This window comes from Plasmodium berghei (genome assembly GCF_900002375.2).
Source record: "Plasmodium berghei ANKA genome assembly, chromosome: 11".
Taxonomy (NCBI): domain Eukaryota; phylum Apicomplexa; class Aconoidasida; order Haemosporida; family Plasmodiidae; genus Plasmodium; species Plasmodium berghei.
In genome coordinates, this window is record NC_036169.2 from 864,745 (window position 1) to 878,525 (window position 13,781).

Consider the following 13,781-nt stretch of genomic DNA (forward strand, 5'->3'; position numbering starts at 1 on the left):
AATATGCGCAAAGTAACCGTAAAAAAAATTCATGCAGTTGCAAGGTGGAAATGGATTGGATCATCAATTGATAATATATGTGCAATTTGTAATAACTCCTTAGAAAATACATGCACAATTTGTATAAGACCGGGAGATAGCTGCCCACCAGCTTTCGGGAAGTGTGGTCATCATTTTCATTTACATTGTATGGAAAAATGGATAAGACAAAATAAGTTAACGTGCCCATGTTGTCGAGCAGATTGGTATTACAAAACACAGTAATTATACTTATGCGAATTTAAAGATATATGCTTCAAAAACACTAAACCATGTGCAAATGATATATGTAAACTTATGTAGCATATTCTATATATTAAATATTTTTTATTTGTTATACCAAATAAGCATATATATCCAATTTTATATATATTTTTAGGAATTATGGCTAGTTACAATTATACATATACTTATTAAAGACATATATGCTTAATTTTTTAAGGATATATTTTACTTAATATTTTGTAATAAAAGCAAATTATTTTAATATTTTTTTAAGTGATACACATTTTTCTTACATTATTTTTAATTATGATTTTAAAAAAAAGGAAAACAAATACATTTATTAACTTTTTTAGTAACCTCAAAATTTATCAACCTTAATTTTGGCATCAAACAAAATATATATTAAAATGAAAAATGGGAAAGCATTTCAATAAAAATTGGTTTCATATTTATTTCTCTACTTTTTTTATGGCAAATTAACAAATATAATTCCATCTTATAAAACCTACTTCCCCCATAAAATATTCCTTTTATTTTATAAGGCCCCTTATCTACACTTGCAATATTTTGATTGGATGTTTATGTTACTCGTAGAATATAATCATTACAAAAAATAGGATTTGATTTTTCAAAAAAAAAAATACTATACATATGTTGTCCAAAAGCAATGGAGATAAAATAATATTATAGTTTGCTTTTGTTTTACTACCAAAATTTGTAAGTTTCTTCTCGTATTTTAAACGCGTCAAATAATATCACTTTTTATTATGTATAAATAAATACGTTTATTTTGTAATATTTTTGCAATATGTTTGAACATATACCTTTCCCTTGTGTGTAAAAGGAGGAAGACATGTGAGAAAAAAGGGGCTTATTTAATATAGATATATAACGCAATAAATTAATTAAATGGTAATAATAATTATTTACAATTTGTATTATGTATAAAATATGATGAAAGGTGAAGCTTTAAAACATTAGTCTGTTTACAGTGAATATATATATACTGATGGGCATATGAAAAATTATGTTAAAAAGCTGAGTAAAGTCTATTTTATATACATGAACTAGTTTGTCTATAAGTGTGTAAATATATGTACATGGAGCTAAATTTTAAAATAAGGGACAGGGACCTATGCATGTAAATATATATGTACATAAATATGAATGTGGAACGATTATTTTATCTATTTTTTTATATATGTTTAAAAATTATTCATAAAATTATCGTACAATACTCTATTTTTTTCGCCATATAATTTTGGTGTACGTTTTCAGACACCTTAAGACAAATAAATACACCAAAAAGAGGAAATCAAAAAAATGAATATATAATATACAGTATATATAATACAAAATGCATATATTAGATGCACATTTTAAGCCGTGAAATGATGAAAAAAAATAAAATAATAGAAATAATAAAAAAATGTATAATGTGAATATATTTAAGTATACTAGCAATCCAATTGTAATATTTTATGCATAATAATACAGTTTATAAATCTCAAATTTTTTTTTGTGTGCTTATAGTGCATTCTTTAAATTTTTATTTTTATATTAAATAAAATTATTAAAATAAAAATCACAAAAAAAAATATATAAGAAAACACAATAAGATATACAAACTAGCATACTATATATTCATGAAGATCTTATAATTTTTTCACACAAAACGTGGAAGTTAATCATACATAAAAATCCTATAATAACTTATAGTTCCAGTTATTTATTCAAAACTTTTTTTTAAATTAAATAAAAAAAAAATAGGTAAAATAATAAATATACTGAAGAAAATTTACATGGAAAATGGTACATGAAGAACAGTTAAATAAATGAATAGGCAGATGGATGAATAAGAAAAGATATAGCCCCTATATATATACATACAAATACATATACGCTACTTGAATATATTAAATATTTGCATATAGTAAAAACAAAAGTTTTTTTCTTTTATTTTAAAATGGCTTTTATATATTTATTTTTAGACCGTATTTGTTATTGTTAATAGACATTTTTGTACAAATATATAAGTAGAATTTAAGATAAATATATTTTAATACTTTTCCAGACATTGCATTTTTTAACGATAATCTATTAGTGTAATTCCTTTTTTTTAGTAATACTTGATTTGTTAAAAAAAAAAAAAGAAAAGAAATTTGAAAAATATTTTTAAGCCCCTTTGATTCGAATAGTATAGTTACATATATGTATATGTGTAAAAAAATAAATAAAATAAAAAGTCCAAATACAATAAAAATATTTATATCAAAATAACAAATAAATTAACTATATTTATATTAGGCCAAATAGTTATATACATATATACATACAACATAAGTTACACCTTTATGTTGGTCTAATCACAATTAAAAAATATTTTCATCATATATATATATATATAATATTAATCAGTAAAATAAACTATGCACATATATATATATACTTATACATAATCGTATTAATAGTGTTGTGCCAAAGTATTTCGCAAATATTTATATATATTATATATATATATGTATATATTTATTTAAGCTAGTATTATATGGGAAATAACATTATTTATATATATATATTTTTTCAAGATATGCAATATTTTCACTTTTGCCTTTTCGTGTGTTAATTTTGCTTTTTCTCCTTTTTCCTTACTCTCTTCTTTATTTTATTATTTTTTTTTTTCTGTTTCTTTGATAAATGGCGGATACATAAATTATACATATGAAAAATATGTGGTGTAATACATATATGAATATTCCAAGTAGGGTTTAACTCTTTTTTATTTTTACTTTCTGTACATTAAGATTTTTTTTTTTATTTATATATTTGAGTACATCCCCAAGCCAAAAGGCATATATAATATATACACTCCACTTGTTTTCTTTTGTGTTTTAATTTTTTTTTATGAACATACATAAATGTGTTTATGGGTAGATAAGTTAAACATAAACGTATTAATATAAGAGTTGGCTAGTTTATTATTGTTTTTTTCTATAAAAAATAACATTTAAATTATAGCGTGTCCTTTTATATTTTTATTTTTTCATTTAATTTTTGAGCTCCTTTTTATTCCATTTTTTTTTTTTCACCCTTTCGGCTTTCGATCTTTTTTTTTATTGTTTATCTTTCATAATATTTATAATTTTTTTATTTATTTAAATTTTTTTTTTTTTGATTTATATAATATATATAACCAATGTTCATTGAATTTTCAAATAAATTTATATACATACAATACTAAACATATTGTACATATATAAATATTACATTGTATAGGTAGTATGTATATAATTGATAAACAATTAATATGATTGTAGTATACTTTAATTAATTTAATATATATGTGAATGGATATTTATGTATCTTTGTATAATTGTATGTATATATTATATGCATATATATAATACACATATATATTTTTATTTATAATAAAAAAATTGTCATACATATTCTTTTTTATATCAAAGAATCATACAAAAGGTGCTACCTATATATAGTTGAAAAAAAATGATATATTTGCATGTAGATAACTTTTTTTTTTTCAAGTTTATAAATGGGACAATATTTTTATTATATATATAATGTATGTGCATTTAAATTTTGTAATGGCTCTTAATGTTTAACATATATATATATGGAGATAAAATATTCACTACTATGTATATACATACATGCATATATATTATGTACTTAAAGATATTTGAAACAAAAAATTATCATAACAATTATATGCATACATACATAATACATTAATTTATATACATATTTATTTATTTATTTATTTTTATTATTATTATTACTACTGTTATTATTATTATTATTATTTTTTTTTTTTTTCAATGATATATACATATATATTTTTTATTTATGGGAAATTTAAAAAGTTCATTAAATATTCGTTTAATGTTTTACATTATATTTAACTTAGCAAGTATACAATCTATATATTATTGTTTTCATGGTTTTAAAACGCGTTTTTTTTTTGCTTTTTTTATTATCTTTATGCTCACAATATTTTTTAACTAGTACATTTGCCCATATATATATATATAAGGCATCTCCTTGTTTCAATGTTATAAAAGGAATTTACATGTATATGCTATTATATACATGATAAATGATTATTCACTATTATTGTATATATATATATATATATATATATTTACAAGTACATATATATATATATATATATATATATTATATGCATTTTTATGGTTTATTTTTTCTGTATGTATATATAAATCCTTATGATCGTATATACATGTTTATTGCATATACATATATACATGTACATGTAGTATGCTTTTCTAATTTACTTAAATTTGCAATATATTCAGAATCGTAAAGTTTTAGTTGTATTGCATATGTGTGATTTTATTTTATAACAATTTGAGGCGTCGATTAATTTCAATACATGACTAGATCATTTATATATTATCATTATTATACGTTTAATAATTTGGCATTATATTTGTACTTTAATATATATATGGGTATATTTCATAGAACAGTTTAATATTATCCTTGATATGAAAATACAAAGAGGAATAGACGAAACTAATAAATAATTGTGTCAAATAAGAGGAAAGGATAAATAGTTTATTAACAATAATACAAGGAATGCTATAATTAGTTTATAAAAAAAGAGGTATATAGCATTTATGTTTCAAATATTGTTATATTAGTATATGAATATAGATATCAGCAAATATATATATATGTATATATATATATATATGTATATATATATATTGCTGTTAAAATGAGAATAAGAAAAACATGGTGTACATTATGTCGTGAAAATTTTGAAGATGGGGATGATTGTATTTGTTGTAAACAATGTAAAAAAAAATTTCATAAAGAATGTTTACAAGCAGAGGGGTTAATAGATGTAGAACAATTAAAAGATATAAAAAATTATATATGTTATCAATGCATGAATGAAGAAGATGATACTCCTGAGAATGAAGATAGATGTAAAATATGTCGTGAAAAAGCTTCAAATTTAATTTTATTATTGTGCGATGGATGCCCTAATAGTTACCATGTTAGTTGTTTAGGATTGCAAACAGAACCTGAATCAGAAAAATGGTATTGTCCAGTTTGTAAACCAGAAGAACATAAAAATTTAGATATTAGAAGAATGAGAAAAGGATTTGCAATAGATAATATGAATGGCGATCATGTAAATTCTTCAAGTTGTTATGTGTGCCAAAGGCCTGGAAAATTATTAGGATGTGATTTTTGTCCAAATTCTTTTCATCCTATTTGTTTACCAGATCTTGATTTTGATAACATTTCTGATCAATGGGAATGCCCATGCTGTAAAAATGAAGATCCATTACTAAATCAGGGACATAAAAGATGGACTAAAAATGAAATTCAAGAAATTATGAAAAAAAGACAAAAAGAATTAAATTTTTGGCGATCTAGAATTATAAAATATAGAAATAGATTTTTATTAGCACATAGAAAAGATTTGCAACCATTTGTTAATCCAAAAGTTTTTGCAAATTTAACAAAAACATTTAAGAATGATTTTTATGCTTCAAAATGTAATAATACAAATAAAAAAGGAGGAAAAAATGATTCTGGAAAAGGAACCAAAATAACATCTATTAATAATAATTCCTCAAGCAATGGAAAAAAGTGTCTTAATTTAGATTCTAAAGAATTTGATGAATATATATCATCATTAGAAGAAGAGGCAAATCAAAATGCAAGCAAATTTATAGAATCTGTTTTTCTTAGTGTTTATCATCCTAATGGAAAAAAAATAGAAAGAAGGCCTCTTGTAGATAATGTACAATTAAAACCTCATCAAGAAGATGGTGTTGAATGGCTATTAAAATCATTTTTAACTGGGGGAGCTATCTTAGCAGATGAAATGGGATTAGGTAAAACTATACAAACTTTATGTTTTTTATCTTATTTAAAATGTAATAAAATAGATGGACCCAATTTAATTGTTGTTCCATTATCTACTGTTGGTAATTGGCTTCGAGAAATTCATAGATTCACTCCACATCTAACATGTATAAAAATTTGTGGTTCTAAAAATGAAAGAACCCATGCTAAAGAAGATAGATTAGCAGAAAAAGGATTATATGATTTATATGTAACTACATATGAAACTGTCAAAAATGAAGAAGAATTTTTTGTAGAAACAATACCTAAGTGGCAATGTATTGTTTTAGATGAAGCACATAGAATTAAAAATCAAGGCGGAGCAATCAGACATTCAATGGATAGAGTAGTGGGAAATATGAGATTGCTTCTTACTGGTACCCCTCTTCAAAACAATTCAGCAGAATTATTTACATTGATTAATTTTATGTTTCCAGATATTTTTAAAAACTCAGAAATAATTGAGCAAGCCTTTATGAATACACCATCTATATCCGGAAATAATCAAAATGCCGGAAGTTCAAATATGAATAATAATAATAATGGAAATAATAATAATTATAAATTAAATGTTAACATAGGAAATATAGATTTAAAATCTTCAATTAAAGAAGAAGATTTAAAAGCAATTCGATGTTTATTAGATAAAATAATGTTAAGACGATTAAAAGAGCAAGCTATAACATTACCTCGAAAAATATTTCACGATATATGGTTGCCATTGGGTAGTTTATCAGCACATTGGTATAAAAGATTATTGGATATTAGATCAATGGTTGAAGAAAAAGTAAGTGTAAAAAAATTATTAGGGTTAGTTATAAAAATGAGAATAATTTGTGGGCATCCAAAAGGGATAGTTAGTAGACCATCACAAATGGAAAAGTTATTTGGATTTTTTGAGGAAGAAAGTGAAGAAATAAAAGAAGAAGTTAAAAAAGATGCAATTAAATTAAAAAATATTTCTGGAGAGGAACATATAGAATCCTCTTCGAAACTTATTTTTATAGATAAATTATTATGTCAATTACATTATGAAAATTGCAAATATGTTAAAAATTATGCATCCAATTTTGATAAACATAAAAAAGAAGTTGCTATATATCATTATCATAAAATGCAAGAACAAAATCAGTCACAAAAAAAAAAAAGAGAACATAGTGGTAAGTTAAAAAAAACAGAAGCTTTAGAAAATTCTCCATTATTTATGGAAATATATAACAAAGGTAAATTAGAATTAAAACCAACATCTAAAGATGAAGATAAATTAAAAAGTTTTATGCATACTGTTTCAATTGATAACGAATGTCCATATAAAAAAAAAAGATGTATATATGATAAAATAAAGGAAATGATTAAAAGTAAAAATAATGCCAAATTTAATCAAAATAATTTATATTCTATGAAAAACCATTCTAAAGATTTTTCTGAATTTCATTATAAAGAAAATGCAGAAGCCAGCGATGGTGAAAATAAAAGCAAAAATGAAAATGAAGATGAAGAAGACGTGGATGAGGAGGAAGATGAAGAGAGTGGGGATGACGAATATAATAATTATAGTGAAAAAAATATAGCTGGGAAAAAAAAAAAAAAAAAAAAAAATTTAAAACAGATATTTCCTGATGAGGACAGCACTGAAGAAAGTAACGAAAATGTTGAAAAAGGTGAAAATATTGAAAAAGGTGAAAATATTGAAAAATGTGAAAAAGGCGAAAAAGGTGAAAATATTGAAAATAAAGATCCTGAAGAAAAGACTCGAGGGACAAACAGTTTAGGAAACGAAAGTGGAGGGGTAAACACCAAAAACATAGTTACCTTAGGAAAAAATTGTAAAATTATAAATATAAAAGAATTTTTTAAAAGTGAAAAAGAAGCAACTAATAGTGAAGGAACATCCAATGCAAACCAAACACAAGTATCTAAGAAAGAAAATTTAGAAAAAGTAGAAGCAGATTATATTAAAAAAGAATACGAAGGAGATACTATAAGTACAATACATTTAAATAAAAGCGATAGTGAAGAAAAAATGATGCAAATAGGAGAAATAAAAGATGAAAAAAATGAAGAAATAGAAAAAAATAATAATACAGTTAATATAAAAAAAGAAGTAAATATTAAACTTCCTTTTACAAGATCAAATTCTAATAATGAAGAAGGAGGAAATACATCTAAAACTGAAGCTAAAATGCATAAAGTTTTAATTTTTACTCAATTTCAACTAGTATTAGATGAATTAGAAGAATATTGTAAATATAGATGTTGGAAATATATGAGATTAGATGGTTCAACTAATAAATTAATCAGAGAGTTAGATATTAGAGAGTTTAATTTATCCGATAGTATATATTTTATATATTTAATTAGTACTAGGGCAGGTGGATTAGGTATTAATTTAACTGCTGCAAATCATGTTATTATGTATGATGAGGATTGGAATCCTTTTATAGATTTACAAGCTATTGATAGAGCACATCGTATTGGTCAAAAAAGAGAAGTAAATGTTTGGAAATTAATGACAGAATGGACAGTTGAAGAAAGAATGGCATTTAGAAGGGAACAAAAATTAAAATTAGATAAATTAGTTGTTCAAACACAAGAAGATGAAGATATGTTGGATAATTTTGAAGAAAAATTGTCGTCAGATGAAATTCGAAAACTAATGTTACATGGAAAAGCTGCAATACAAAATATGGATGTTGAAAATACTTTTGATTTACCCCTTGAATTTTTTATAGATAGAGGCCGAAGAAAATTACCAATTATTAATGGTATTGATTTAGAAAAAGAAGAAAAAAATACAATTGAACAAGAAATAAAAAATATAAAAGAAATCGGAGAACAACTTAATACAAATGATGAAGATAATATTTATGTACAAAAGGAAAATTATATTAGTGATGAAGATGTTAAAGATAATAATTATTATGAAAATGGAATTGATATGGATGAAATAATGGTTGATGAAACAGATGAATTACTTGATCAAGGTCAGAATAATAATGGATTAGGTTCTTTTTATGAAGATGGAAATAATGATCCTAATTCTACAAATATAGATGCAGTTAAACAAGATAAAGAACCCAATGGAAGTAATCATTCTGGAACTGGATTAATATCACAATATTCATCAAATAATAATGGAGGTGATTCTACATTATGGAGATCAGTAAGGGAAAGAAAAAAACCACAAAATATGTATACCCCTGAATATTGGGGAAGGAAACAAGAGGTCAAACAAATAAAACATGAATATAGATGCTTTATATGTAATAATACAAAAAATTATAAAACAACTGTAAAAGATAGAAATAATAATGATATTGAAATAGATTATGGTGATATGATAAATTGTTTCAGATGCCCTAAAACATATCATAAATTATGTGAAGGAATAAAAGATGAAGTTGTTAAAAAAACATGGACATGTAGTTGGCATGAATGTTGTTTATGTTTTAGAAAATCATCTCAATGCGGAAACTTATTAATACATTGTGCTACATGCCCCACAAGTTTCTGTTATAGTTGTTTTCCTCCAGATTATACACGATATTATGTTGGCGAAGAATATTATCATAATTTAAGACAAAGGGGTGTTAATTTTAATGCACAAAACTGGGTATGTTTTTTATGTTCTAAATGTAAAGCAGTTGAAGAACAAAAAAAACGAAGAAAAATGACAAAAGAGGAGAGGGAAAATGAAAAACAATTACAAAAAGAATTAAGAAGTCAATTACATGATAGTAAACAAGAAGAAATTGAAACTAAAAAAAGGAAAAAAGCACAACAATTAGAGAGGGATAAATTTATTATAGAAAATAGAAAACGTATTGATGCCTTGGATAAAAAATATGAAACTCAATTAAGAAATGCATATGAAAACTTATTTCCTCCAAAATTTATTAAAGAATTAATTAACAGAATTGAGCAAGCTAAACTTTTAAAACAAAAAGGTGGTACAACACCAGATGATGAAAATAACACATCTAAAGAATTAGCAAAAAATCAAAACTCAAAAGATTCAGATAATAATAATAGTACACCAAAAGATTCAACAAATAAAAAAAAATCAACAACATTTTTACATACTAAATTGCCAAATAAAATTTTAGTTTTATGTGAAAATTGTAAACTACCATGTCATGCAAATTATAAATACCCAGGAAATTGTTGTTATCCTTTAGAATTAGATAAATCATATTTTTATGCAAATTCTTCATTTAATCAGTCAACAAATAATAAAGATAATAAAAATATGAATGGTGATAACATAAGATGTGCTAATGGATCAAACTATGTTCAATATCAATGTTCTTCTACTACATTAATGGATAAACAAAATTCAATCCCTAAAAATAATTCTAAAGATGATAATATAAATGAAATGGGTCAAAATAATAATCAAATAAAAGATGAAGAAGAAGAAGAAGATGGTGTTATTAATTTATCCGAAAATAATAAAGATAAAAAAATAGATTATAATATACAAGATAATGAAATAGTTGGAAAAAATAATAAAAAATTATCTATTATAAATGAAGAAGAAGAAAAAGAAATGAATACAATGGGTCAGTCTAATTACAATAATGATGAAAATTCAACTAATAATAATCGAACAAATTTTCATGAAAATAAAAATGAAGGAAATATAAATGATAATGAACAATGTGGTGAATCACCAAATAATAATCTTGATACTAATGGAAAAGCAAAAACAAGACGATTTTTAAGAGCTGTATGTTCAAAATGTGGAACTGTTCAACTTGGTAAATTAGCTCATTTTAGAAAACATTGTGATAAATTAACTGAGGAAGAAAAAAAAGAATATGACGATAAAAGAGAAAAATTAAAACATTTAATAGAATTGCTCAACACAAAAAATATACCTGATGAACATACAGAAGAAGAATATAAAAATATGTCGATTTTTAAATTTAAAAGTTTATATAGTAGTTTTCAAGATAAAGCAGATAATATTTTAGAGGATTGTATTCGTGAAATGAAATGGGATATTCTTATATCCACAAAAAAAAAAACAGTAAAAAAAGAAAAAGAAAATAAAAAAAATAATAATAATAATAATGGAGGAAATGGAGGAATGGGGAATAGTAGTGGTAATAGTAGTAGTAAAGGAAAATGCAGTGGAGAAAAAGATGAAGAAAAAAAAGGAGGAAATAATACTAATAATATATCTTCAAAATCTAATTTAGCACAATTATTATATAAAAATGCATTAATAAACTCACTAAATAAAGAAGGAAAAGAATTTATTGAAATTATTAGTGATAATATGACACCTGAAATGAAAGAAATACTAAGTCGTGAATTATCTTCTATGAAAGGGAAAAGAAAAAAAGTTATAAATAAAAATACTATAAAAACTAAAAAAGTTAAAGGAAATGGATGGAATGAAGAAAACAATTATACAATAAATGATGAAATAATAAATCGTCATAATAATGATAAATTAAATGAATTAAAAAAAATAAGTTCTAACAATAATTTAAATATATATCATGATAAATTGAATAAAGATAAATTAAATGAGCATTTTACATTAGACTCTTTTAATGATGAATTTTTGCATAAAGCTAAAGAATTTTTAAGAATTACAAAAAAAAAAATAATTAATAATGGATTTTCTGAATCTACAAATATAGGGAATGTATTAAATTCAGTAGACAAAGATCATAATACTGATATTGAAAAATCAATTATTCAAAATTATATAAAAAAAATGAAAAATTCATTAAAAAATAATCAAATTTGTCCTAAAATTATGAATGATCCAAATTTTAATAAACAACATCACATGAGTAGTTATGATCATAGATCAAGTTCAAACTCAAGAATAGATATTTATAAAAACAGTTTTGATAGAAATAATAAATATCATATTCAAGGCTCTCATAGTAATTATCGAATTAATCGAGGAAGTAGTGGAGATCGAATTAAATTTGATGTTGCAAATGATCATAATAATAATAATAACAATAGAATATTTATTCCAAAATCTGGGATAGGAAATAAAAATTTTCATTTTTCAGATATAAATGATTTTAGCGTTGACATATTTAATATCGATAAGAACATTAAACACAAAGGTATGCAAACTGTTATAAAAAAATAAATCACTATTCATGGATAATGCATCTTAATTTGAGAAATAAAGCACTATTCATGGGTAATTCATTTATATATGATTTAATTTTCCTTTTTTTATAGATGATCCAGTAGATTATGACATAAAAAAAATAACAAGCACATCAGAAAACACAGGAACAAATAAAGTACACGAATATATATTATATCGAAAAAAAAAAAGTAATAGTAAAAGTCATGGATATGATGATGGTAACAGCTCTAATTGTAGCGGTATGGGAAAAAACGATAATATACATAAATATGATGATATTGGAAATATAAACAAAAGTGGAAAAATAAACATAGAAACACAAATGAGTATAAAGAGATCTTCAAATTCAAATGATAGAATAAAACAATTAAATCTGAATGATGTTAAAAGTTTTTTAATAAATGCTGAAAGAAATTAAAATTGTCACATTTATGGCAAAAAATATTAAAGTTTCTTTTTTTTCAGAATTTTTTTAATTTTATAAATACCTACCAATAATCTTATTTGTACACACAATACAATCTGAGATTCGAACTATGAAATAAAATGAATAAAGTGTAAAAAAAAAAGTAAAACTTGAGTATATGTGCGCATAAATAAGCTGATTATTTTATATAATCTGTGACATACATAACAACATATATAATATATGAATTTTTCAAGCTTATATTTTTGAATAAATAATATGAATTTTAATAAAAAAAAATATTATCAAAGACGACATACTATAAAACGAGGATATATATTATGCACACAGGGTTAGGCTATAATATAAATGTTTCAAGTACAAAATAAGCCTGAAGATATTTTAACATTTTTTTTTATTTTAAAAAGGTATGTATTAAAAATTTGTTCATACCACGGTTTTATTCAAAAAAAAAAAAAAAATTAATATAAATATATCCCTTACAAATAAAATATAAAATCCTCAAAAATATATTTAAAGAAATTTTAAGAACAAATAGAATTTTCCCGAATTACCATCATTTCCGTGTTATATTTATTTCTTTTAATTTTAACAAAGAATAATATATTACATATATATACTATAATGTATTAAAATATGTACTAAGGAATCCCACACAAAAAAATATATATATGTATGCATTAATATTATATATATATGCATATATTAATATATACAAATAAAAAGCCTATCAATGAGACTTATTAATTATTTATATTTATTCCATATTTATAATAAATAGAACGTTCATATTTTTAGCACATTTAAAATTGCCACAAAATGTATTATGTATAAATGTTTTAAAAGTGATTTTTATACATTTTTTATTTTTTTTATGATTTTTTATAAATATGTTTATTATTGTCATTTTTTTTTTCGTTTTAAAGATAATAATAACCTCCCTTTTTTTTAACACTATTATATACATTATATAATATATGGGGGAATTTAGAATATTTTCTTATATATATACATTTTTATATGTTTTTGTTTGATTTAAAGTGATGATATTTT

The 13,781-nt window shown here is 22.8% G+C and overlaps 2 protein-coding genes across 2 annotated transcripts; both read left to right on the forward strand.

Moving 5' to 3' along the window:
- Positions 1 to 3: 3 nt before the first annotated feature.
- PBANKA_1123400 (anaphase-promoting complex subunit 11, putative) lies at positions 4 to 264 on the forward strand (the record flags this gene model as incomplete). The annotated part of the gene is made up of 1 exon (XM_034565778.1): positions 4 to 264. The coding sequence occupies one exon, from the start codon at positions 4 to 6 to the stop codon at positions 262 to 264; it is 261 nt and encodes an 86-aa protein (XP_034422441.1).
- Positions 265 to 5,026: 4,762 nt separating this feature from the next.
- Positions 5,027 to 12,719, forward strand: PBANKA_1123500 (SNF2 helicase, putative; the record flags this gene model as incomplete). The annotated part of the gene is made up of 2 exons (XM_034565779.1): positions 5,027 to 12,269; positions 12,391 to 12,719. The coding sequence occupies 2 exons, from the start codon at positions 5,027 to 5,029 to the stop codon at positions 12,717 to 12,719; spliced, it is 7,572 nt and encodes a 2,523-aa protein (XP_034422442.1).
- Between the last annotated feature and the right edge of the window lie 1,062 nt (positions 12,720 to 13,781).